General features: G+C 44.8%; 1 protein-coding gene across 1 annotated transcript in view; it reads left to right on the plus strand.

Moving 5' to 3' along the window:
* Nucleotides 1–70: 70 nt before the first annotated feature.
* The window catches only part of LOC137320711 (PRELI domain-containing protein 1, mitochondrial-like), a 34,146-nt gene continuing 7,449 nt past the window's right edge, over nt 71–26,767 (plus strand). The window contains exons 1-5 of the mRNA XM_067982410.1: nt 71–235; nt 16,341–16,487; nt 17,641–17,866; nt 20,416–20,529; nt 24,658–24,736. Of these exons, the coding sequence (XP_067838511.1) occupies nt 16,396–16,487; nt 17,641–17,866; nt 20,416–20,529; nt 24,658–24,736 (511 nt within the window). The 5' untranslated portion in view covers nt 71–235; nt 16,341–16,395. The remainder of the gene's footprint in view (nt 236–16,340; nt 16,488–17,640; nt 17,867–20,415; nt 20,530–24,657; nt 24,737–26,767) is intronic.

Genomic DNA, 26,767 nt, shown 5'->3' on the forward strand with positions numbered 1-26,767 from the left:
ACCGAGCTCTGGGAGACCGCAGCGCCGCTATGCGGCTCGGAGGAGGTATGGCATGGTGGTGGTGGGGGGAGGGCTGGACTTCCTCCGCCCGCATGAAGGAAGTAGGTCCGGGGTGGAAAGCAACGGCTGGCGATTCGCACATGGGGGAAAAGTGCGCGCGTTAAAGCCGGCTAGAAGAGTGGGGCGTGCTGGATAGTTACCGCGGGGAGACGGGCCGAGCTCGGGCATGGTTTAGGTGAGTCTCCAGTGGGGTTGCTTTCAGGTCGTGTGTGTGGGGGGGCCTGTTAGAGAGGCTGTGGGACCAAGAGGTCGTGGCGACTCCCTGAGGGCACCGGTTATGGCCGCCTAGTTTCATCCCCGTCAACGTGAGACCGCTCTTTAAATGGATCCAGTCTCTGCCACCTGTCCAAGGGGAGAGATTCAACCACCTGCTGGGGGCCCTGAGGTGTAGCCCCACTCACTAGACTATTCTAGCCCCCCCCTCCTCCTCCTCCTCCTCCTCAGAGGCTTTGGCCTGTCACAGGCTATGATCATAAAATCATAGGAGGTCGTTCGGCCCATCGTGCCTGTGCCGGCTCTTTGAAAGAGCAATCCAATTAGTCCTATTCTTCCCCCTGCTTTCCCCATAGCCCTGCAAATATTTCCTTTTCAAGTATTCATCCATTTCCCCTTTTGAAAGTTACTACTGAATCTGCTTCCAAGTCCCTTTCAGGCAGTGCAGTGCATTCCAACAACTTGCTGCGTAAAAACATTTCTCCTCATCATCCCCCTGGTTCTTTTGCCAATTATCTTAAATCTGTGTCCACTAATTGCTGATCTTCCAGCCAGTGGAAACAGTTTCTTCCTATCTACTCTTATCAGAACAACTCATAATTTTGAACACCTCTATTAAATCTCCCCTTAACCTATGCTCTAAAGAGAACAATCCCAATAAGAAGATAAATTCTCCTATTTTGTTCTCTGTGTAATGCAAATTGGGGAGGTGGGTGTGTGCGGTGGTGTAAGTGGTTATGATATTGGATCTGGCAACCTAGAGGTTGTGGGTTCAAATCCCACCAGAGTGCAAGTTGTGAAAAATTGAATTCAATAAATCTGTGGGCTGGCACTAGTTTAAAAAAACAACAGCTGGTGTAACAACCCAATTAACTCAATACTATGAGGAAAATCAGGGATAGGTAATAAATTATGGCTTTCCAGTGTTGCTTGCAGCTTATGCAATGAGAGGAGGTATGGAGTGTAGTTGTAGTAGTTTCATAATATGATACAGCACAGAAGGAGGCCATTTGGCCCATCATGCCTTTGCTGGCTCTTTAAAAGAGCTATTCAGTTAGTCCTTCTCCCCAAATTTTTTCCCTTCATGTATTTATCCAATTCCCTTTTGAAAGCTATTATTAAATCTGCTTCCACCACCATTTCAGGCAATACATTCCAGATCATCACAACTCGCTGCATAAAAAAATGTTTCCTCATGTCGCCTCTGGTTCTTTTGCCAATCACCTTAAATCTGTGTTTTCTGATTACTGACCCTTTTGCCACTGGAAACAATTTCTCCTTATTTACTCTTAAAACAGTTCATGATTTTGAACACCTCTATCAAATCTCCTCTTACCTGACTCTGCTGTAAAGAGAGCAACCCCAGCTTCTCCAGTCTCTCCACATAACTCGAGTCTCTCATCACTGGTACCATTCTAGTAAACCTCTTCTGCACTCTCTGTAAAGCCTTGACAGCCTTCCTAAAGTATGATGCCCAGAATTGAACACAATACTCCAGCTTTGGCCTAACCAGTGTTTTATAAAGGTTTAGCATGACTTCCTTGCTTTTGTACTCTCTGTCTCTATTAATAAATGTAAACAATTTTACAACACCCAGTTATAGTCCAGCAATTTTATTTTAAATTCACAAGCTCTCGGAGGCTTCCTCCTTCCTCAGGTGAACGAAATGATAAAGCCCAGGATCCCATTTATTTTTTTAACAGCCTTCTCAACTTGTCCTGTCACCTTCAAAGATTTGTGTACATCCACCCCCAGGTCTCTCTGTTCCTGCACCCCCTTTAAAATTGTACCATTTAATTTATATTGCCTCTCCATTTAAAGATCAGTTTCATATTGCCTCTCCTCATTCTTCCTCCCAAAATGTATCACTTCATACTTCTCTGCATTAAATTTCATCTGCCATGTTTCACCAGTCTGTCTATGTCCTACTGAAGTCTGTTACTAACCTCCACATTGTTTATTACATTTCCGAGTTTCATGTCATCTGTAAACTTTGAAATTATACTCTCTATATCCAAGTCCAGGTCATTAATATATATAAAAAGAGCAGTGGTCCTAATACTGACCCCTGGGAGCCGACTGTTTACTTCCTTCATTACTTCATCAAAGATCTCAATCAAGTTAGTGAAATATGATTTTCCTTTAACAAATCCGTGCTGACTTTCATTTATCAGTCCATACTTTTCCAAGTGCCAATTATGGCCAGTTATACTCCAGCACTTTACCTGTGCACACCCGCATGTCCCTAAGCCTTCGCTCTGGCCCAAGTTCTCTGGGTTTGGATAAGTAAGGTTTGTCACTAGAGGGAGACTGTATGCATTTTATGTCAGGCAAACAAATACTCTGCATATGTGAGTACCTCGGCACTTTGGAGGCATTTAAACATGGTAATAGGTTTCAAAGCATGTTGGACACCCAGCTAACCCAAGACAAACTCACCAGTTCCATCACTGTCTGTGCAATGTTGGTGCTGCAATGTTTTCTTACACCTCAACGGTTTCTGATGTTCCACTTTGGCTGCTTAACCCAGAGGACAGGGGGCTGAGATTCAGTCAGGGTCCGAGGGGACAGGGGGCTGCGTTTAATCAGGAACTGAGGGGACAGGGGGCTGAGATTCAGTCAGGGTCTGAGGGGACAGGGGGCTGTGGTTCAGTCAGGGTCTAAGGGGACAGGGGGCTGTGGTTCAGTCAGGGTCTCAGGGGACAGGGGACAGGGGGCTGAGGTTCAGTCAGGGTCTAAGGGGACAGGGGGCTGAGGTTCAGTCAGGGTCTGAGGGGACAGGGGTCTGTAGTTCAGTCAGGGTCTGAGGGGACAGGGGGCTGAGGTTCAGTCAGGGTCTGAGGGGACAGGGGTCTGAGGTTCAGTCAGGGTCTGAGGGGACAGGGGTCTGAGGTTCAGTCAGGGGCTGAGGGGACAGGGGGCTGAGGTTCAGTCAGGGTCTGAGGGGACAGGGGGCTGAGGTTCAGTCAGGGTCTGAGGGGACAGGGGGCTGAGGTTCAGTCGGTCTGAGGGGACAGGGGTCTGTGGTGCAGTCAGGGTCTGAGGGGACAGGGGGCTGTGGTTCAGTCAGGGTCTGAGGGGACAGGGGTCTGTGGTTCAGTCAGGGGCTGAGGGGACAGGGGGCTGAGGTTCAGTCAGGGTCTGAGGGGACAGGGGGCTGAGGTTCAGTCAGGGTCTGAGGGGACAGGGGTCTGTGGTTCAGTCAGGGGCTGAGGTTCAGTCAGGGTCTGAGGGGACAGGGGGCTGTGGTTCAGTCAGGGTCTGAGGGGACAGGGGGCTGTGGTTCAGTCAGGGTCTGAGGGGACAGGGGGCTGTGGTTCAGTCAGGGTCTGAGGGGACAGGGGGCTGTGGTTCAGTCAGGGTCTGAGGGGACAGGGGGCTGAGGTTCAGTCAGGGTCTGAGGGGACAGGGGGCTGTGGTTCAGTCAGGGTCTGAGGGGACAGGGGGCTGAGGTTCAGTCAGGGTCTGAGGGGACAGGGGGCTGAGGTTCAATCGTAGAGGAGGGAGGAGGCTCTGCTGCCACTGGGGACGAGGGGCTCTGCAAAGGAAATCACGTTTGACAAATTTATTACATTTTTTGAGGACGTAACTAGCAGGGTAGATAATTGGAAACCAGTGGATGTAGTATATTTGGATTTTCAAAAAGAATTCAATAAGGTGCCACATAAAAGGTTGTTACGCAAGATAAGGGCTCATGGGGTTGGGGGTAACATATTAGCATGGATAGAGGATTGGTTAACGGACAGAAAATAGAGTAGGGATAAATGGGTCATTCTCAGGTTGGCAGGCTGTAACTAGTGGGGTGCTGCAGGGATCGGTGCTTGGGCCTCAGCTATTTACAATCTATATTCATAACTTAGATGAAGGGACCGAGTGTAATGTATCCGTGTTTGCTGACGATAGAAGATAGGTGGGAAAGTAAGCTGTGAGGACACAGAGTCTGCAAGGGAATATAGACAGGTTAAGTGAGTGGGCCAGAAGGTGGCAAATGGAGTATAATGTGGAGAAATGTGAGATTATTCACTTTGGTAGGAACAATAGAAAAACAGAATATTTTTTAAATGGTGAGAAACTATTAAATGTTGATGTCCAGAGAGACCTGGATGTCCTCGTACAAGAAACAAAAAGTTAGCATGCAGGTACAGCAAGCAATTAGGAAAGCAAATGGCATGTTGGCCTTTATTGCAAGGGGGTTGGAGTACAAGAGTAAGGAAGTCTTACTACAATTGTACAGGGCTTTGGTGAGACCTCACTTGGAGTTCTGCATACAGTTTTGGTCTCCTTATCTAAGGAAGGATATATTTGCCTTAGAGGCGGTGCAATGAAGGTTCACTGAATTAATTCCTGGGATAAGGGGGTTGTCCTATGAGGGGTTGAGTAGAATGGGCCTATACTCTCTGGAGTTTAGAAGAATGAGAGGTGATCTCATTGAAACATATAAGATTATGAGGGAGCTTGATAGGGTAGACACTGAGAGGTTGTTTCTCCTGGCTGGAGAGTCTAGAACTGGAGGGCATAGTCGCAGGATAAGGGGTCGGCCATTTAAGACTCAGATGAGGAGGAATTTCTTCACTCAGAGGCTTGTGAATCTTTGGAATTCTCCACCCCTGGGGCTGTGGATGCTCAGTCATTGTGTATATTCAAGGCTGAGATGGATAGATTTTTGGACTCTCGGGGAATCAAGGTTATATGGAGATCGGGCTGGAAAGTGGAATTGAGGTCAAACATCAGCCATGATCTGATTGAATGGCGGAGCAGGCTTGAGGGGCCGTATGGCCTACTCCTGCTCCTATTTCTTATGATGTTATGTGCACCAGAGTTAAGGTAGCAGAGGACGTAGAATAGGTTGAGGGTGCAGGGGGTTGAGGGCACAATTTGGTTTTAGAGTACAGATCCCAGATGTATGTGTGTATCTGAGTGTGTATACATGTATGTGTGTATCTGTCAGAGTGTGTGTATGTATTTACCTACATCTGCTCCCCTGGTGGTGAACCATGAGGATTGATAGATTTTTGTTAGGCAAGGGTCTCAAGGGTTACGGAACCATGGCGGGTAGATGGAGTTAGGATACAGATCAGCGATGATCTAATTGAATGGCGGAAAAACCTCAAGGGGCTAAACGGCCTACTCCCATTCCTACACATACACACGCAAATGGAAGAATTAGCGGAGGGCACCGGTAAATGGGGAAATTAGGGGAGGGCACCGGTAAATGGGGAAATTAGGGGAGGGCACCGGTAAATGGGGAAATTAGGGGAGGGCACCGGTAAATGGGGAAATTAGGGGAGGGCACCGGTAAATGGGGAAATTAGGGGAGGGCACCGGTAAATGGGGAAATTAGGGGAGGGCACCGGTAAATGGGGAAATTAGGGGAGGGCACCGGTAAATGGGGAAATTAGGGGAGGGCACCGGTAAATGGGGAAATTAGGGGAGGGCACCGGTAAATGGGGAAATTAGGGGAGGGCACCGGTAAATGGGGAAATTAGGGGAGGGCACCGGTAAATGGGGAAATTAGGGGAGGGCACCGGTAAATGGGGAAATTAGGGGAGGGCACCGGTAAATGGGGAAATTAGGGGAGGGCACCGGTAAATGGGGCACAGGGGAGGGGATCAGTAAATGAAATTAGGGGAGGGCACCGGTAAATGGGGAAATTAGAGGAGGACACCTGTAAATGGGGAAATCTGGAGAGGGCACGAGTAAATGGGGCACAGGGGAGGGCACCTGTAAATGGGGTACTTAGGGGAGGGGACCAGTAAATAAAATTAGGCGAGGGCACCAGTAAATGAGGAAATTAGGGGAGGGCACAGTAGATGGGGACGTTAGGGGAGGGCACCAGTAAATGGGGACATTAGGGGAGGGCACCAGTAAATGGGGACATTAGGGGAGGGCACCAGTAAATGGGGACATTAGGGGAGGGCACCAGTAAATGGGGACATTAGGGGAGGGCACCAGTAAATGGGGACATTAGGGGGGCACCAGTAAATAAGGAAATTAGGAGATGGCACCAGTAAATGGGGAAATTAGGGGAGGGCACCAGTAAATGGGGGGAATATGGGGAGGGTACTAGTAAATAGAGAAATACTTTGGTGAATGGAGGAATTAGGTGAGGGCACGAGTAAATGTCCGAATTATGGGAGGGCACCAGTCAATGGGACAATTACGGGAGGGCACAATTTAATGGGGGAATTAGGGGAGGGCACAAGTAACTGGGGGAATTAGGGGAGGGCATCTCCATGATAGCCCCCGTCTCCTCCCCTGCCTCAGCTCATCCATGCTTTTGTTACCTCCAGACCCGACTCATCCAATGCTTTCCTGGCCGGCCTCCCATCTTCCTCTCTCCGCAAACTTGAGCTCCTCCAAAATTGCTGCCCATACCCCAACTCGAACCAAGTCCCATTCACCCATCACCCCTGTACTCGATGAACTACATTGGTTCCCGTCCCGCAACGCCTCAATTTTAAAATTCTCATCCTTGTGTTCAAATCCCTCCATGGTCTCGCCCCTCCCTATCTCTGTAACTTCCTGCAGTCCTACAACCCTCTGAGATCCCTGCATTCCTCCAATCCCAGCCTCTTGTGCAGCCTCGATTTCCTTCGCCCCACTGTTGGCAGTCATGTCTTCAGCTGTCTTGGCCCTTAGCTCTGGAATTTCCTCCATGAACATCTCCACCTCTCTCTCTTCCTTTTAAGACGCTCTTTAAAACCTTCCTCTGACCAAGCTTTTGGTCACCTGTCCTAATATCTCCTTATGTGTCCCTGTGTCAAAATTTGTCTGATAACACGCCTGTGAAATGCCTTGGGACGTTTTACTACGTTTAAGACGCTTTATAAATGCAAGTTGTTATATTTTATAAGCATGAAACAGGAGTTGATGGTACTGGTGAGTCGGCCTTTTACCTCCCAACACAATGCAATGCATTGAATGCTAATGATTTCCCATCAGTGTCTGGCCATTACCATGGTTGTGACCAGGGACAGCGCTGAAAACAACTTCACATAACACCCAAACACCCTGCACTCTTGGTCATGCAAGAATTTAGTGCACAATTCAAGAATGTCTGGTAGCGTGAAAGTTACTCACTTTGCAGGATTACTTTAAATGATCGATCAAAATAATTGTCGAGAAAGAATATAGAATTCGGTGGAGAATTATCTGCAAATAAGCATCTTGCATCTTAAACAATAATCCTGACCGCAGGCTACAAAGTGGTGAAACAGTGGTGATAGAAGCGTCCGATGCACAGATAACCAATGTTCATTGGTTAGGTTAAAGGCTTACCCAGAAATGATCTGTAAAGGTGATATTGATGCAGTTCCTGCAGCGAGTGACGTCAATCTGTAAGTTGTTGTGTTGAGTCACTTCCTGAGTTTCAGCCGAAAAAAGCTTAGTCTTTAACATGTAATGCAATATATTAGTCATTGTGGCTAGGAAACGGAAATGGTTCATAGCCCCGACTAGCCCACCCGATCACAGTTCTGAACATTGTGTTTGATAAACAAACGGTAGAGATAACATAGGGATCAAACTTGTATCGATGTAGTGTAATTTTTACAATTTACAGGGAGGGGGGTGATTTTCTGTGCATATTGATGATTGATTCAACAGTTGTCCAAAAATTGATGCCCGGAGCCAGGATTGGAAACTCCGAGGTGGGATGCACGGAGCATTCGTAACAAGATAGACGCATTAGTTGCACAAATAGAGATAAATGGGTTTGATCTTGCGATCATGTCCCTGTAATGACTATAAGATGACCAAGGTTGGGAACTAAATGTTAGGGAACTTGGGGAAATAAATAGTGATGTCTTGAGGAGTGTACATATTACAGAGAGGGAGGTGCTGGAAGTCTTAACGTGCATCAAGGTAGATAAATCTCCGGGACCTGATGAAATGTATCCCAGGACGTTATGGGAGGTTAGGGAGGAAATTGCGGGTCCCCTAGCAGAGATATTTGAATCATCCACCGCTACAGGTGAGGTGCCTGAAGATTGGAGGGTAGCAAATGTTGTGCCTTTGTTTAAGAAGGGCGGCAGGGAAAAGCCTGGGAACTACAGACCGGTGAGCCTGACATCTGTAGTGGGTAAGTTGTTAGAGGGTATTCTGAGAGACAGGATCTACGGGCATTTGGAGAGGCAGGGACTGATTAGGAACAGTCAGCATGGTTTTGTGAGAGGAAAATCATGTCTCACGAATTTGATTGAGTTTTTCGAAGGGGTAACCAAGAAGATAGATGAGGGCTGTGCAGTAGACGTGGTCTACATGGACTTCAGCAAAGCCTTTGACAAGGTACCGCATGGTAGGTTGTTACATAAGGTTAAATCTCACGGGATCCAAGGTGAGGTAGCCAATTGGATACAACATTGGCTTGACGACAGAAGACAGAGGGTGGGTGTAGAGGGTTGTTTTTCAAATTGGAGGCCTGTGACCAGCGGTGTGCCTCAGGGATCGGTGCTGGGTCCGCTGTTATTTGTTATTTATATTAATGATTTGGATGAGAATTTAGGAGGCATGGTTAGTAAGTTTGCAGATGACACCAAGATTGGTGGCATCGTGGACAGTGAAGAAGGTTATCTAGGATTGCAACGGGATCTTGATAAATTGGGCCAGTGGGCCGATGAATGGCAGATGGAGTTTAATTTAGATAAATGTGAGGTGATGCATTTTGGGAGATCGAATCGGGCCAGGACCTACTCCGTTAATGGTAGGGCGTTGGGGAGAGTTATAGAACAAAGAGATCTAGGAGTACAGGTTCATAGCTCCTTGAAAGTGGAGTCACAGGTGGATAGGGTGGTGAAGAAGGCATTCAGCTTGCTTGGTTTCATTGGTCAGAACATTGAATACAGGAGTTGGGATGTCTTGTTGAAGTTGTACAAGACATTAGTTAGGCCACACTTGGAATACTGTGTACAGTTCTGGTCACCCTATTTTAGAAAGGATATTATTAAACTAGAAAGAGTGCAGAAAAGATTTACTAGGATGCTGCCGGGACTTGATGGTTTGACTTATAGGGAGAGGTTAGATAGACTGGGACTTTTTTCCCTGGAGAGTAGGAGGTTTAGGGGTGATCTTATACAAGTCTATAAAATAATGAGGGGCATAGATAAGGTAGATAGTCAAAATCTTTTCCCAAAGGTAGGGGAGTCTATAACGAGGGGGCATAGATTTAAGGTGAGAGGGGAGAGATACAAAAGGGTCCAGAGGGGCAATTTTTTCACTCAAAGGGTGGTGAGTGTCTGGAACGAGCTGCCAGAGGCAGTAGTAGAGGCGGGTACAATTTTGTCTTTTAAAAAGCATTTGGACAGTTACATGGGTAAGATGGGTATAGAGGGATATGGGCCAAGTGCAGGCAATTGGGACTAGCTTAGTGGTATAAACTGGGCGACATGGACATGTTGGGCCGAAGGGCCTGTTTCCATGTTGTAAACTTCTATGATTCTATAAATATTCCAGGCTACTTGACATTTCGAAAAGGCAGGCAGAATGGAAAAGGAAGGGGTGTAGCCCTAATAATAAAGGATGACATAAGGACAGTGTTGAAAAAGGATCTTGGCTCGGAAGATCAGGAAGTAGAATCAGTATGGGTGGGAATAAGGAATAACAAGGGCAGAAAACACTATAGGCCCCTAATAGTAGCTATACCATTGGACAGAGTATTAATCAAGAAATATTAGGAGCTTGTAACAAAGATAATGCAATAATCGTTGGGGACTTTAATCTACATCTAGACTGGACAAATCAAATTGGCAAAGGTAGTTTGGAAGTCGAGTTCATGGAATGCATTTGAGACAGTTTCCTAGAACAATATGTCATGGAACCAACCAGGGAACAGGCTATTTTAGATCTTGTACTGTGTAATGAGGCAGGATTAATTAATAATCTCACAGTAAAGGATCCTCTGGGGAAGAGTGATCATAATATGATAGAATTTCACATTGTGTTTGAGAGTGACGTACTTAAGTCAGACAGTAGAGTCTTAAGCTTAAATAAAGCCAATTACATAGGTATGAGGATCAGGCGAGAAAGTGGAGTTGAGGTCGAAGATCAGCCATGATCTGATTGAATGGCGGAGCAGGCTCGAGGGGCCGTATGGCCTACTCCTGCTCCTATTTCTTATGTTCTGATGTGCTGTACAGATTTGAAGCAGAAAAGGCCTGTGAACTCTGTCAACATGAGCGTAAAGTCCAGGCTGACACGGGAGTGATGTATGTCGGAGGTGCCGTCTTTCAGATTTGACGTTAAACCGAGGCCCTGTCTGCCCTCTCAGGTGGACATAGAAGATCCCATGGCCACTATTTCGAAGAAGAGCAGGGGATTTGTCCCCGGTGTCCTGGCCAATATTTATCCCTTAAACAACATCACTGAAAACAGATTAACTGGTCATTTATCTCATTGCCATTTGTGGGACCTTGCTGTGCGCAAATTGGCTGCCGCGTTTCCTACATTACATAAGTGACTACATTTCAAAAGTACTTCATTGGCTGTAAAGCGCTTTGGGACGTCCTGAGGTCACGAAAGGCGCTATATAAATGCAAGTTGTTGCGTTGTTGTATGTTCATATGAATAAAAGGCACATCTTGCTAAACCACTCAGTCCCCTGCCCTCAACGAGTAATTTAAAACATTAGGGAATTTACTGCTGCAATTATAAAAAAAAACAGTATTATCTGGGAGTTCACTTATTGCCAGCTCAAGTGCATCACGTGGTGTGGAATTGGGCCGTACTGACCAGGAAGGTTCCACCTATAATGCTGGTCTAATTTGGCTAGTCTTAGGGTGGGGCTAGGCTGCAGATGTAAAAATTGGCCAGAGTTCCCTTGCCTGAACATGGTCTGGAAGTGTGGGTGGGAACAGAATTGAGCTAAATGTTAGTTTAAGCATATATAAATAGAACTGAGAAAGAGGGATTCAGTGTGCTTCTTGATCGCCTATTATTTAGTAGCCACTTAGGCTATTTGCGTCTCTATCCTGCCTTGCCACCAAAAACTGGCAATCGGTCCACTTTTCTCGGAATGCTACAGCTGAGTCTGTATCCGTGGTGCTAGGTGACTATTAATTTAACTTCTCGAAAAAGTGTTTCGTTGCTGACGTCGCGAGACAGCTCAGGAATTCATGCTGCATACGTGTGACCTTTCCTTTGAGCTTTTGTTTTTCCCAATTCCAAGTCTCCTTTATGTTCCCAGGGAGCCTCTGCTTTGAATGTGCGTCAAACATTCTCTCACACGCACCACACCCCCCCCACCCCGTCGGTGAAACAATGTGCTTCATTCTGTGCCCTGCGTCTCTAAACTCCTTGCGAGTTTGCCTAATTCTAGCCAGCTGCCCAAAGCCAGTTCAAATCAGAAAGGTCAAAAGTAAAAACACGGGCAGCAGGAAGTCTCGTAAGGGCATTAGCATTTTACAAATGTTGTTTCCCATTGCCATTATCCCTGAAAGCAGTAGAAAAAAAATAGCCCCAGCATTTGTTATGCAAGCCAAGGGAGCTCCTGTTCAGTAAGCAGGGGAGTGACTTGGCATTTGTAGTAACTGGTGAAATAATACAAAACAGCTCCAGTACACTAATATCTCTGTGCAGTGATTTTCACCATAGATTCATTAGAACAAACAAGGTTATAAGATCTAATCCAGGTGTTCAATACTATGAAGGCTTTTGTAAAAGTAAGTCAGGAAAAACTATTTCCACTGGTTGGTGAGCCAGTAACCGGAGGGTTTAAATTTAAGAGCATCACCAAAAGACCTAAACGAGAAGTTAGGAGATTTTTTTTTAAACAGAGTATTGTTAGGATGTGGAATGCCTGACCAGAAACGGGCGTGGATAAATATTTGAAACAGAAAAATTTAAAAGGGTACAAGGAATGGAACTAAGAGGGGTTGGCTCTTTCAGAGAGCCGGCACAGACACAATGGGCTGACTGGCCTCCTTCTGTGCTGTAAAATTCTATAATTATTGGGATTATCATGGGAATGCTCAATATAACCGGTGGCATTTATGAGAAATACTGTTTTGATTAGCTGCTTCCCTACAGAATTTGGACCCTGGCAATCCACACAAAAAAAAACAATGTTGATCATCCCTTGTTCCTGGGCCAATTGTACACTCATTGACCTTCTTGCCTTCAAACCATTCCTTGATGTCAAGATATGTGCATCTCTATCTTCCTCTTGCTCTCTTTTCTTCTATTTTTCTCGTCAGCAATTCACCTGTGATTCTCAAATATGTTTACAGTATCTGGTTTTTGGGCTTCTGATTTTTTTTCTTTTTTTTTTGCCCTGCAAAATTGAGTACGGAGGTAGTGCATTGTGAGCTACACATCCTGTGGAACATCCAGTGATAAGATCATATTTCAGATGTCTCCAGTCTTTGGCAGTCTCACTGTCTGCAGGGTCCAGGTTTCACACCCAAATGTCGTATTTCAACATCTTGTTGCAGACTACCTGTATATAGAGCCATTATGTAGTCTTATTCACCATGAAAAGGAGATGAAATAAGAAAGAAAGAACTTGCATTTATATAGTGCCTTTCACGACCTCAGGACACTCCATTGCGCTTTACAGCCAATTAGTTACTTTTTGATATATAATCACCATTGTAATGTAGGCAACACGGCAGCCAATTTGCACACAGCGAGGTCCCACAAACAGCAATGAGACAATGACCAGTTAATCTGTGTTTCGTGGTGTTGGTTGAGGGATAAACATTGGTCAGGGCACCGTGGAGAATTCCCCTGCTCTTCTTCGAATAGTGCCATTGAATCTTTTACGTCCACCTGAGAGGGCAGATGGGGCCTCAGTGTTACATCTCATCCAAAAGACGGCACCTCCGACAATGCAGCACTCCCTCAGTACTGCACTAGGAGTGCGAGCTTAGATTTTGTGCTCAAGTCTCTGGAGTGGGACTTGAACCCACAACCTTCTGACTCAGAGGTGAGAGTGCTACCACTGAGCCACGGCCGACACCTAATATGTAGGCAAACGTGCAGCCAATTTGCACCCAGCAAGGTCCCACAAACAGTAATTAGATCAATGAGATGAATGACCAGGTAACCTGTATTAAGTGGTGTTGGGTGAGGGATCAATGTGAGCAGACCATTAGATAGTTGCTTGAAAAAGAGGATTTAGGAAGTGAATGGGATTGGACTAGGTGTCTCATGGAAAAAACCACTGACACAGACTCAGTGGTCTGGTTCTATGCTATAACATTCTTTGAGCAATTGGCTCCTTCATCTGAGATTATTGGGTGCAAATTGCAGATGTAGTGATTTTTTTTATACTGTGGGGCAGGGGGTACACTGTCTTCATTAAATTGATGTTCGCAGTCACAGTGAGTATTAATTGTGGCACACATGATTTAACAACCACATATTTCAGCTAACCCTCAGAAGTAACCAGTAGTAGTTTCACTGTAGGATAAATGCTGTGATGGACGGTGGAATGGCACAGCAGTACTGAAAGGCACTTCCCCCAACTGAGGGGAAAATTGGGGCCAGTTACTCCAGGACACACTCCTATGAAGCTAAAAGAGGCAATTTGTCTCATCAAGCCCAATGCTATGTACAAACTACCCAATTACTGACACTACCCCAGGTTCTCCCTCATCGCCAATGCATACGGAGCAAGGCTTCGGAGTATTCTTTCATCCTCACTATCTAATCCTGCCTGCTGCCCTCCACAGGCAGTGTACTTCCCCTGCCCCATCAGCCCAGGAGCCGTCTGGGTAGATTTTCATCCTTACCGCCTGGGTGGAGAAGCTCGCGGGGGGGGGGGATCGCACTCTGATAACGGAACTTAGCTGATTTGCCTTCCATTTAAGTTAACAGGAGGAAATTCTGGCGGGTTCTCTAAGGGGTGCCTGATCCTCCTCTCTGCACTCCACCCAGATGTTACTTATCACAGGTAAAGGTGCAAGTCTTATCCCGATGGTTCCTGTACCGAGGGGGAATGGGAAGCACGCTGCCTGTGGAGATGTGAGAATGGGAGAATATTTTGCTCAGTCACCTGTGTATATCTGTAATATGTCATTAGATTTGTTGTGGGATGTGTTGTCTGGAACCTTTCAGTGAATGATCAGTGGTTGCACACACACGCACCATTTTCTGTTTCAATTTTTGCTGCTTCGCTGTGTACATACTTGCTATTTCCTGTTCCAATATCCATTACCTTAAGTTCACATATATCTATATTTTAAAAAAGTCTATCTGGCCCATCTCATTAATTGATCCACATCTCTTTGAATCCTGTTTATCTCCATTATATTTGTTAATTGGCTTAATAGTTTGATATGATTTGTGTGCAATTATAGATCATTCACTGAAGGTTGACAGTCAAATGATGCTGTTATCAACAAAGCTAATTAAATATTATGGATATACTTCAAGAGGATTTGTTATCAGCAAATGTCATTATGATAAACAATTTGGAGGAGAGTACCTTTTGTATATGAATCACATGGATTCAAAGCACACTCCCATGGATCCCCTCCAGTCTGTCGTTCTTCCTCCCCCATCACCTACAGATCTTCTTCCATTTATCATTTTAGGTCTTCTATTGCCAGGCTAGTTTTCAATCCAACTGGCTAATTTGTGATTAGTTCTATGAGCCTTAATATTAAACATCTCACTTGTGAATGCCTTCTGAAAATCGAAGTAAATTTTGTTCTTTAGATCACCTTCATCCACTGACTATAGTTACCTCCTCAAAGAGTTTCAGCGGTTGGCTTGAGTGGTCGCTTGGCTGCTTTCTTGCCTGTACATTGGCGTAGAGCAGGATGTCCAAACTACGGCCCGTGAGGCCCATGCGGCTCCTGACCCCAGCAATCTAGCGCTCAAAGCCCAGGCGAGTCAGTTCTAGTTGCACTTTCATTTCTTACTTGCTGGTCCATCTTGTTTTGCGACCCTGGGAGTTTGGAAAAGACCTGTTCTTGGCACTGTTGCACCGTTGATGGCTAAGTCTTAAACAAAAAAAAAACGCTAACCAGAATAACTTGAATTCATATAGTGCCTTTAGTGTCCAAAAATGACCCAAGGCACTTCACAGGGGCGTTATCAGTCAAAAATTGACACCAAATCAAAGGACATTAGGACAGGTGAAAGGAGGTAGGTTTTTAGGAGGAGCGAGAGATTGAAGCGGATGGGTTTAGGGAGGGAATTCCAGAGCTTAGGCCCTAGTAAGCTGAAGGCAAGACCGCCAGTGGTGGGGTGAATAAGTGGGGGATGCACAAGAGGCCAGAATTGGAGTAACGCAGAGTTCTCTGTACCACTGGAGAAGGTTACAGAGATAGGAAGGGGCAAAGCCATGGATAGATTTGAACATGAGGATGAGAATTTTAAAATCAAGACATTGGTGGACCGGGAGCCAATGTAGGTCAGCGAGCACAGGGGTGATTCAGATAAACACAAATGAATGGGAACCTGGATTGGAACTTTACGGCCCCTTGCGGCTCCATGATACACATCTATACGGCCCACAGAGACAAAGGGCTCGGACGCCCCTGATGTACAGTACCATAGGAACGGCAGAGAAAAGGCACTATATGGAGGAGGTGGATTCAACAATGTGTGCATCATTAGACTTGTATTCCCTCGGGTACAGAAGATTAAGGGATGACCTAATTGAGGCGTTTGAGATGATTAAAGGATTTGATAGGGTAGATAGAGAGAAACTATTTCCCCTGGTGGGGGGGGTCCACAACATGGGGGCATAATCTTAAAATTAGAGCTAGGCCGTTCAAGGGGTGATGTCAGGAAGCACTTCTTCACACAAAGGGGAGTAGAAATCTGGAATTCTCTTCCCCCAAAAAGCTAATGAGGTTGGGGGTCAATTGAAAATTTCAAAACTGAGATTTTTGTTAGGCAAAGGTATTAAGGGTTACGGAAACAAGGCGGGTAAATGGAGTTAAGATACAGATCAGCCATGACCTAATTGAAATGCGGATCAGCCTCGAGGGGCTGAATGGCCTGCTCCCGTTCCTGTTGCCACAATTGTTTCAGTCCATCGTCGTATTCTTTCCAGCGCAGCTGAGGATGCCAGGTTGGTGGTTGGATGTTCCAGTCTCACTTGCTGTTTCACTCTACAGGTGACTCTATAACTCCTCTTTGTATCTGCAGCCTGAAAAGGCTCAGGCAGGAAAAATGGTAAAGTACTTCTTCGATTTAACCACTCTCAAGAGCTCATGGGACCAGGTTGCCTCGGCAGTGTGGCAGCGATATCCAAACCCCTTCAGGTAGGTTTCTGACTTCTGCTTTTGTGGCTACCGTTTTTGTCGCGCTAGTTTGTCGGGGTTTTTTTTTTGGGGGGGTGGGGCGGTGTTCTATCAGCATTTCTGCCCCAAAATTGTTCTAATGCTGCGAATTATCCTGCTCTGTATGCTTTAAATCTACTTTTAGAAGTTTCCGTATTAAAAATGAACAAATTATTTTCAACAAAAAGAAATGTTGATGAGCATATATTTTGAATATTTAATTTCAATTGAACTTGTCACTGCGCCTTAGTTTCCTTAAATGGCTGATTGGTTCGTTACTGTCCAAATTAAAACCTCACCATCGTGTGGAATAACTGCCCAACGGTAGTAAAAATACTGAAAAAACTGGTGCTAATGAAAAACGTTTAAGTCAGTTAGTCTGCAATGGCGCTTAAATGGCCATCTCAATAGTTTGGAGATTAGATTGCAGAAGTCGCAGATAGCTGTCTTTTCCCCCCCCCCCAACACAAAGGGCCCACACCCCATTAATTAAACTGGTCCCCCTGAACCTATTTAAAAAGAGGCTTAAGCAAAGTGTTGCAGCACTTTGGAGCGCACATGTGCAGTGCCACGTATTTACTGTTTCTGCCTTCCCTATCTTCTCTTTCTGACCCCCTCCCAGGAAAAGCTCCGGGCAGTTCCTTTCTGCCTCTTCAATAAACACATTTGAGTACCAAACTGTATTGTGCCCTCTTCAGCAGTTTTATTTATTTAGTGCCTGTTTGGAAGCAGTCACTTGCTGTAGTTTAGAGTCACCAGGGTTTTTTAATTTACAATGACCCATTGCTTTACCATGTTTACTCCTGTTGGCGTTTGATTCTGCCTGTAATGGTACGGCCCATTTAATTTTCAGTGGGACATCAACTTTGGTTGGCAGAATCAAATCGGGGCCCCAGGTGTGCGTTTGAAAGCCAGTGACGACGTCACAAAGTAATCTATGCTGCTGTTTGTATTGTGACTGAACAGAGCATTGCGATTAATTACATTTCCAATATCGAATATAGACTCACTAAATAAACACTACTTGTAAATGTATTGTAATCAATTTAAATGCAAATATATAGAAAGGAAAAACAAAATTGTAACCACAAATCTGAAGACAGTTCTAAAAGGTACCCCCTTTTTTTCGTTTCAGCAAACACGTATTAACTGAAGATGTGATTTACCGTGAGGTGACCTCTGACAACAAGCTGTTTTCTAGACGTCTTTTTACGAAGACTAACCGCTTGCCCCGCTGGGGAGAGATGATCTTCCCCACTAACCTGTCGCAATCTGTCTTTGTTATCGAAGACTCCATAGTCGATCTTCAAAACCGAACGTTTACCACTTTAACGTGGAATGTTAACCACACGCGCCTCATGGTAAGTGCTGCCCTCAAGTGCACTAGCTGCTCCCTGGTTGAGATCACACTTGCTGTTTTCTACTTCGTTTATGAGTGCATTTATCTTATAAGTTTCACGGGGAAATGAACCGTCGCAATGAAACCAGAATAAAGATCCAGGCGTTGTGTTTTGTTTTTAAACCTTGATAGGAATGGTGAAAGATACAAACATCAAACCCGCAGTGTCTGCTTGACTCAGTGGTGACAATCTCCCCTCTGAGTCAGCAAGTTGTGTGTCTTCAAGTCCCACTCCACGACTTGAGCACAAGAATCTAGACTGACCCTGAGGGAGTGATCCGTTGTCGGACGTGCTGTCTTGCGAATGAGGTATTAAATAGAGGTGTTCAGGTGGAAGCAAAAGATCCCATGGCACTTTCTTGAAGAGCAGGAAGATCTCCTGCCGTCCCAGTCAATATTCATCCCTCAGTCAAAACCACTAAACAGATTCATAAACACAGAAGCCAAATTATGCGCAGCAAGGTCCCACAAAGAGCAAGGAGGTAAATAACAAGTTAATCCATTTCAGTAATGCTGGCTGATGGATAAATGTTGGCCAGGACACCGGGAGAGTTCCCTGCTTTTCTTCAAAATAGGGTGCTATGGGATTTTGTACATCCATCTGGATAGGCCGGCAGGACCTCAGTTTATGTGTCATTTGAAAGACAGCACCTCTACGCTCCCTCAGCGCTGCACTGGGTTGTGCTAGATCTGTGTGCTCAAGTCCAGGAGTGGGGCTTGAACCAACAACCTTCTGATGCAGAGTCAAGAGTGTTAACAACTGAGCCGAGCAGGCACTTAGAGTTAGCCTGGCAACATCAGTGTCGTAACTTGGCAATCATTAGCTTTCTGTCACTTGACTGGCCGAAAACCATTTCTAAAGGACTTTTTTTTAACCAAAGCCCAGTTTTTTTTCCCCCACTGCAGACTTTCTCTGGAATGGATGGTAAGATATGGGAGGGGGAGGAAAGCCTATATATAAAGAATTTTAAGCATTAAGTGGGGGGAACGGTATTACAAGAGCAGGCGTGTCCAAACTACAGCCCGTGAACTCAGGAATGCTTCCTTTTTCGCCTTTAATTCTTATTCATTGACCTCTCCCGTTTGAAGTTTGAAGGTCTGGAGCTTTGGAAAGGACTGTTTTTAGGGCTGTTGTCTCATTGGATAAATCCTAAATGAGAACACCAGTGCAGCACCACTGATTGGTATGATGCAGGTTAGCTGTCCCGCCCATATGGTATAATCTGTTGATAATCACTGCGACATTTAATAGTCAAAATATGAAAAGTAAGATCATAGGAACAGGAGTAGGCCATTCAGCCCCTCAAGCCTGTTCCGCCATTCAGTGAGATAGATCATGGCTGATACGTATCCTACCTTTTTTTTATTCGTTCATGGGATGTGGGCGTCGCTGGCGAGGCCAGCATTTATTGCCCATCCCTAATTGCCCTTGAGAAGGTGGTGGTGAGCCGCCTTCTTGAACCGCTGCAGTCCATGTGATGAAGGTTCTCCCACAGTGCTGTTAGGAAGGGAGTTCCAGGATTTTGACCCAGCGACGATGAAGGAACGGCGCTATATTTCCAGGTCGGGATGGTGTGTGACTTGGAGGGGAACATGCAGGTGGTGGTGTTCCCATGTGCCTGCTGCTCTTGTCCTTCTAAGTGGTAGAGGTCACGGGTTTGGGAGGTGCTGTCGAAGAAGCCTTGGCGAGTTGCTGCAGTGCATCCTGTGGATGGTACACACTGCAGCCACAGTGCACGGGTGGTGGATGGGGTGTCAATCAAGCAGGCTGCTTTGTCCTGGATGGTGTCGAACTTCTTGAGTGCTGTTGGAGCTGCATTCATCCAGGCAAGTGGAGAATATTCCATCACAGTCCTGACTTGTGCCTTGTAGATGGTGGAAAGGCTTTGGGGAGTCAGGAGGTGGAGTCACTCGCCGCAGAATACCCAGCCTCTGACCTGCTTTCGTAGCCACAGTATTTATATGGCTGGCCCAGTTAAATTTCTGATCAAATGTGACCCCCAGGATGTTGGTGGTGGGGGATTCGGCGATGGTAATGCCGTTGAATGTCAAGGGGAGGTGGTTAGACTCTCTCTTGTTGGAGATAATCATTGCCTGGCACTTGTCTGACGCGAATGTTACTTGCCACTTATGACCCCAAGTCTGGATGTTGTCCAGGTCTTGCTGCATGCGGGCATGGACTTAATTAACCTACCTTGGCTCCATATCCCTTAATGCCCTTGCCTCGCAAAAATCTGACAATCTCACCCTTTGTGTGAAGAAGTGTTTCCTAACTTCTCTCCTGAATGGCCTGGCTCTGATTTTAAGGTTATGTCCCCTGGTCCCAGACTCCCCCATCGGGAGAAAAAGTTTCTCTCTATCTACCCTATCACAGATCAGGAAAAAGTCGTTCTCGGAAAGTTCCGAGTTAAAACTTGTGTAAAATGTGGTTGTTTCCTGCCATGCAGTCAACACAGAATAAAAGTTCCAACAACTTCAAACTTTTGAAACTGCTCTCTTCACTAATTTCAGCTTGTAGAAGAAAAATGTATATATCATACGAATCAAGAAAATCCGACCTGGACCCAGGTACAGCGTGAGGCGTGGGTCACTTCAAATGTATTTGGCTTCTCACGAGCAATTCAGGTAATGGTCTATCGTTGTTAAGTGTATCAATGATTTTGTTAGCAATTTCTGCTACCTTCACTCGGGTGTACCGAAGTCACACAAAATCATAGAAAGTTACGGCACAGAAGGAGGCCATTCGGCCTATCGTGTCCGTGCCGGCCGAAAAAGAGTTACCCAGCTAAATCCCACTTTCCAGCACTTGGTCCATAGCCCTGTAGATTACGGCACTTCAAGTGCACATCCAAGTACTTTTTAAATGAGTTGAGGGTCTCTGCCTCTACCACCCTTTCAGGCAGTGAGTTCCAGACCCCCTCTGGGTGAAAACATTTCTCCTCAACTCCCCTCTAATCTTTCTACCAATTAGTTTAAATCTATGCCGCATGGTCACTGACCCCTCTGCTAAGGGAAATAGCACTCTATTCCCTATCCACTCTATCTAGTCCTGTCATAATTATATACACCTCAATTAAATCTCCCCTCAGCCTTCTTTGTTCCAAAGAAACCAACCCCACCCGATCCAATCTTTTCTCCTAGATAAAATTCTCCAGTCCTGGCAACATCCTCGTAAATCTCCTCTGTATCCTCTCTAGTGCAATCACATCTTTCGTGTAATGTGGTGACCAGAACTGTACGCAGTACTCAAGCTGTGGCCTAACCAATGTTTTATACAGTTCCAGCATAACCTCCCTGCTCTTATATTCTACGCATCAGCTAATAAAGGAAAGTATCCCGTATACCTTTTTAACCACCTTATCTACCTGCCCTGCTACCTTCAGGGATCTGTGGATATGCACTCCAAGGTCCCTTTGTTTCTCTACACCTCTCGGTATCCTCCCATTTATTGTGTTCTCCCTTGCCTTGTTTGTCCTCCCCAAATGCATTACCTCACACTTCTCTGGATTGAATTCCATTTGCCACTTTTCTGCCCACCTGACCAGTCCATTGATATCTTCCTGCTTTCCTCCTCACTATCAACCACACGGCCAATTTTTGTATCATCTGCAAACTTCTTGATCAAGCCACCCCACATTCAAGTGCAAATCATTAATATATATCACAAAAAGCAAGGGTCCTAGTACTGAGCCTTGCGGGACCTCACTGGAAACAGCCTTCGAGTCGCAAGAACACCCATCGACCATTACACCTTGCTTCCTGCCACTGAGCCAATTTTGGATCCAGCTTGCCACTTTCCCTTGGATCCCATGGGCTTTTACCTTTTTGACCAGTCTGCCATGTGGGACCTTGTCAAAATCCTTGCTAAAATCCATATACACTACATCAAACGCGTTACCCTCATCAACCCTCCTTGTTACCTCCTCAAAAAATTCAATCAAGTTAGTCAGACACGACCTTCCCTTAACAAATCCATGCTGACTGTCCTTGATTAACCCATGTCTTTCTAAATGACGATTTACCCTGACCCTTAGAATCGATTCCAATAATTTGCCCACCACTAAGGTTAGACTGACTGGCCTATAATTACTCGGTCTATCTCTGTCTCCCTTTTTAAACAACAGTACAACGTTAGCAGTCCTCCAATCCTCTGGCACCACGCCTGTATCCAGGGAGGATTGGAAAATGATGGTCAGAGCCTCTGCTATTTCCTCCCTTGCTTCTCTTAACAGCCTGGAATACATTTCATCCAGGCCTGGCGATTTATCAACTTTCAAAGATGCTAATTCCCTTAATACTTCCCTTCCCACTATGTTTATCCCATCCAATATTTCACATTCCTCCTCTTTAACTACAATCTCTGCATCGTCGCCCTCTTTTCTGAAGACAGACACAAAGTATTCATTAAGAACCATAACCACATCTTCCACCTCCACACATAGGTTACCTTTTTGGTCTCTAATAGGCCCTACTCTTTCCTTAGTTATCCTCTTGCTCTTTATGTATTTATAAAATATTTTTGAGTTTTCACGACAGGTGAAATGTAATCAAACAAATGCCATATAATCTACCAACATATTGTCAGAAACTGATTTTTTTTAAATAGCTTTACTTCCCCAGTGGCTCAGCAGTGATGACAGTCCAAGAATGCTCTGGGTTTGATCCCTGGCATTTGCTGAGTCAGTGTCTGGGCCAAGATATGATAAGACCATTAACTCCTTCAAAGAGCCAGCACAGACACAATGGGCCAAATGGCCTCCTTCTGTGCTGCATCATTCTATGATACTGCTCTGCTGGAGGTCTATGCGTGTATTTTTTTAATTCATTCTCAGGATGTAGGCACGATGGCAAGGTCAGCATTTATTGCCCCAGTTGCCACAACTGAGTGGCTTGCTAGGCCATTTCAGAGGGCGATTTAAGAGTCAACCCATTGGTGTGGGACTGGAGTGACACATAGGCCAGACCAGGTAAGAATGGCAGGTTTCCTTCCCTACAGTACATTAGTGAACCAATTGGGTTTTTACATCAATCTGACAGCTTCATGGTCACTTTTACTGCCACCAACTTTATATTTCCTTTCTTTAAAAAATTGCATTCAAATTCTCACACTGCCATGGTGGGATTTGAACTCACATTCCCAGGATTATTAGTCCAAGACATAACCACGGTGTGTGTGTGTGTATATACATACACACACATGCACATATACATATACGTGTATCTATACTCGTGTGCGCATGTACAGTGTTAGGTTTCTTTCCCCCCACCCCCACCCCGACCAGCAGTCAAATATCCCGTCAACACTATCAAGGCTTGAATTTGAGTAGTGCCCACTTGAGTGAGGTCCTAGCTGGCAACCATGAAACCATCCACCAGCAGGGAGGCAGCGGAGCAGGAGAAAATCTGCAATATTTATTAACGACTCAGATGAAGGCATAGAAAGTCTCATATCTAAGATTGCCGATGACACAAAGATTGGTGGCATTGTAAGCAGTGTAGATGAAAACGTAAAATTACAAAACGATATTGATAGATTAGGTGAATGGGCAAAACTGTGGCAAATGGAATTCAATGTAGACAAATGTGAGGTCATCCATTTTGGATCAAAAAAGGATAGAACAGGGTACTTTCTAAATGGTAAAAAGTTAAAAACAGTGGATGTCCAAAGGGACTTAGGGGTTCAGGTACATAGATCATTGAAGTGTCATGAACAGGTGCAAAAAATAATCAAGAAGGCAAATGGAATGCTGGCCTTTATATCTAGAGGACTAGAGTACAAGGGGGCAGAAGTTATGCTGCAGCTATACAAAACCCTGGTTAGACCGCACCTGGAGTACTGTGAGCAGTTCTGGGCACCGCACCTTCGGAAGGACATATTGGCCTTGGAGGGAGTGCAGCGTAGGTTTACTAGAATGATACCCGGACTTCAAGGGTTAAGTTATGAGGAGAGATTACACTAATTGGGGTTGTATTCTCTGGAGTTTCGAAGGTTAAGGGGTGATGTGATTGAAGTTTATAAGATATTAAGGGGAACAGATAGGGTGGATAGAGAGAAACTATTTCCGCTGGTTGGGGATTTTAGGAGTAGGGGGCAGAGTCTAAAAATTAGAGCCAGACTTTTCAGGAGTGAGATTAGAAAACATTTCTACACACAAAGGGTGGTAGAAGTTTGGAACTCTCTTCCACAAACGGCAATTGATACTAGCTCAATTGCTAAATTTAAATTTTGGCAACCAAAGGTATTAAGGGATATGGGCCAAAGGCAGGTATATGGAGTTAGATCACAGATCAGCCATGATCTTATCAAATGGCGAAGCAGGCACGAGGGGCTGAATGGCCTACTGCTGTTCCCATGTTCCTAATCGGCGAGAATATTTTTTTTAAAAAAGGATTATGTTGTAGGCAGAAATTGAATTGTTGGAATTTAATTTGAAAAGTATGGTTCAATTGGTGTGCAAAGTGCTCGTGGGCTCATCAATTGGTGGTTTACATTGGTGTGATCAGGAGCTTGCTGGACAGATAACTCCTATCAGTTTCCCCAGTGTTGGTCTTGAAACTATTCCTTCATGTAAAGTAAGCAGCTTCCTAAAGGTCTCTGCACCGAACCAATGGGTCCTCACAGGTATCCTTTATCCCCATCTCCATGAACACCTTTCAACTGATTATTAATATGTTTGGAAGTGAGCTTGTTAACTCAAAACTACTGTGTAAGTGTTTGAAGTTTTAATAAAGTATAATTTTTTGCTATTATAGGAATTTGGTCTTGCCAGATTTAAAAGAAATCAGATAAAAGCAACAGAAGGATTTGAATATATACTTGCTAATTTACAAGGTATGTGAAATATTTGTGATATCCTTTATTGTATCCTTCCCAGTATCTGTCTTTTGTAAATTTAGTTTTCTAAAGTGCCATCATATTTCCTGAGTCGTGAAAATCAATCATTGTTTCAGAATCCCAATATTTTTTTATAGGAACAAAACATGACTATTAAGTGAAGGATAAACAGCAGGAAGCATGGAATGCAATATCTTTGGATGAGTGACACGACTGGGCATAACCCATGAGTGATGGTCAGTCACAGGTTATATCAGTGAAACCTTGATTGGAATATTTTTCATATTGCAGTGGTCACAGGTGCATTCTATTCAGACCATAACAGTGGGGGCAGATGACGTTGCTACTGTTTGGGCTTTTGCAACAGATTTTTCCCTCGAGCTGATGGTTTCAGTTAGCGGGCTATGCACCGTATGAACTGAAATCTGCATCTTTCATTTGATAGGAAGAGGAGTAGGCCATTCAGTCCCTCACGCCAGTTCTGCTATTCAGTTACATCATGGCTGATCTGTATCTTAACTCCATTTACCCACCTTGGATCCATGTCTCTTAATACCCTTACCTAACAAAAGTCTATCAATCTCAATTTTGAAATTTTCAATTGACCCCCCAGCCTCAACAGCTTTTTGGGGGAGAGAGTTCCAGATTTCCACTCCCCTTTGTGTGAAGAAATGCTTCCTGACATCACCCCTCAACGGCCTAGCTCTAATTTTAAGGTTACGCCCCCTTGTTCTGGACTCCCCCCGTCAGAGGAAATAGCTTCTCTCTATCTATACCGATTGGCAGAACTAAGCACAGCCTAGGTCTAACAATAAATCTCTTTGTGATGTAAGTTACTTGCTGGAATTTACATAAGGTTCCCACTGCTCCAAATAATCACATGCCATGGCAGCTTGGTACAGGCTAAAACAACGCATCCAATTTATTTACCATTAAATAATTTGCAACAGCAAAGACGTTAGGCAAATACTACTCAGCGTAGATATATTAAAAAAAAAGTTTATAGAAGATCTAGAAATGTTCCACAAAGGATTAATTTACCCTCTTCAACCTTTAAACTTTCTCCAGTTAAAAACACTTTCAGTAGACTCATTCAGGTCCCCTTTTTTGTATCTGTGAAATTAGAGTTTAATAGTAAATGGGTAGGATTGTGTATTTTTCTGTTCCTCGTGGTTTGAGTAGAAAGACTAGGCGACACTTCACATTTGTACAGTTTGATTTGATGCACCATGTCAATTCTTCCCGACCTCTCCACAGTAGCACACTGTAAACATCAAGTACTGTGAAATCGGGTTTGCGTCGTGAAGTGCGGAACTAGAGGGATCTTCTGTTTTAACTTTTCACTCCTTTGAAGAGAGGGGTGTCGCTGAATTCTTATCAAAGCAACAATAACACAGATTCTCATAATATTACATGACCATATTATGAAGGCTGCCCTAATGAAACAGTAAATGTGCATTGCCTGGAATCTTGGCATCCTTTCGTTTTAGACTGACACTCCCAGTGCGGTACTGGGGGAGTGCCGCACTTTCTGAGGTGCCGTCTTTCGGATGAGAATTTAAATTGTTGCCCAGTCTGCCCTCTCAGGTGGATACAAAAGATCCCATAGCACTATTTCGAAGAAGAGCAGGGTCCTGACCAATATTTATCCCTCAGCCAACATCACTAAAAACAGATTAACTGGTCATTATCTCATTGCTGTTTGTGGGACCTTGCTATGTGCGAATTGGCTGCCACATTTCCTACATTACAACAGTGATTATATATCAAAAAGTACTTAATTGGCTGTAAAGCACATTGGGATGTCCTGAGATTGTGAAAGGCACTATAGAAATAATGGGATGTTTATCTGGCCACTTTCACAAATGTTGACCAGCTGTTATTGACATGAAACAGCAACAAAAGACACACTTGTGTCTCAAGATCAATCCATTCACAGACTTCTTATAAACAAAACTCCAGATACACAAAGTTGTTAGCAGTCACAGAATGCAACATTTCACGCCACTGAGGGCACTTTATTCCCTT

The sequence above is a fragment of the Heptranchias perlo genome, chromosome 4, assembly GCF_035084215.1.
Source record: "Heptranchias perlo isolate sHepPer1 chromosome 4, sHepPer1.hap1, whole genome shotgun sequence".
Taxonomy (NCBI): Eukaryota; Metazoa; Chordata; class Chondrichthyes; order Hexanchiformes; family Hexanchidae; genus Heptranchias; species Heptranchias perlo.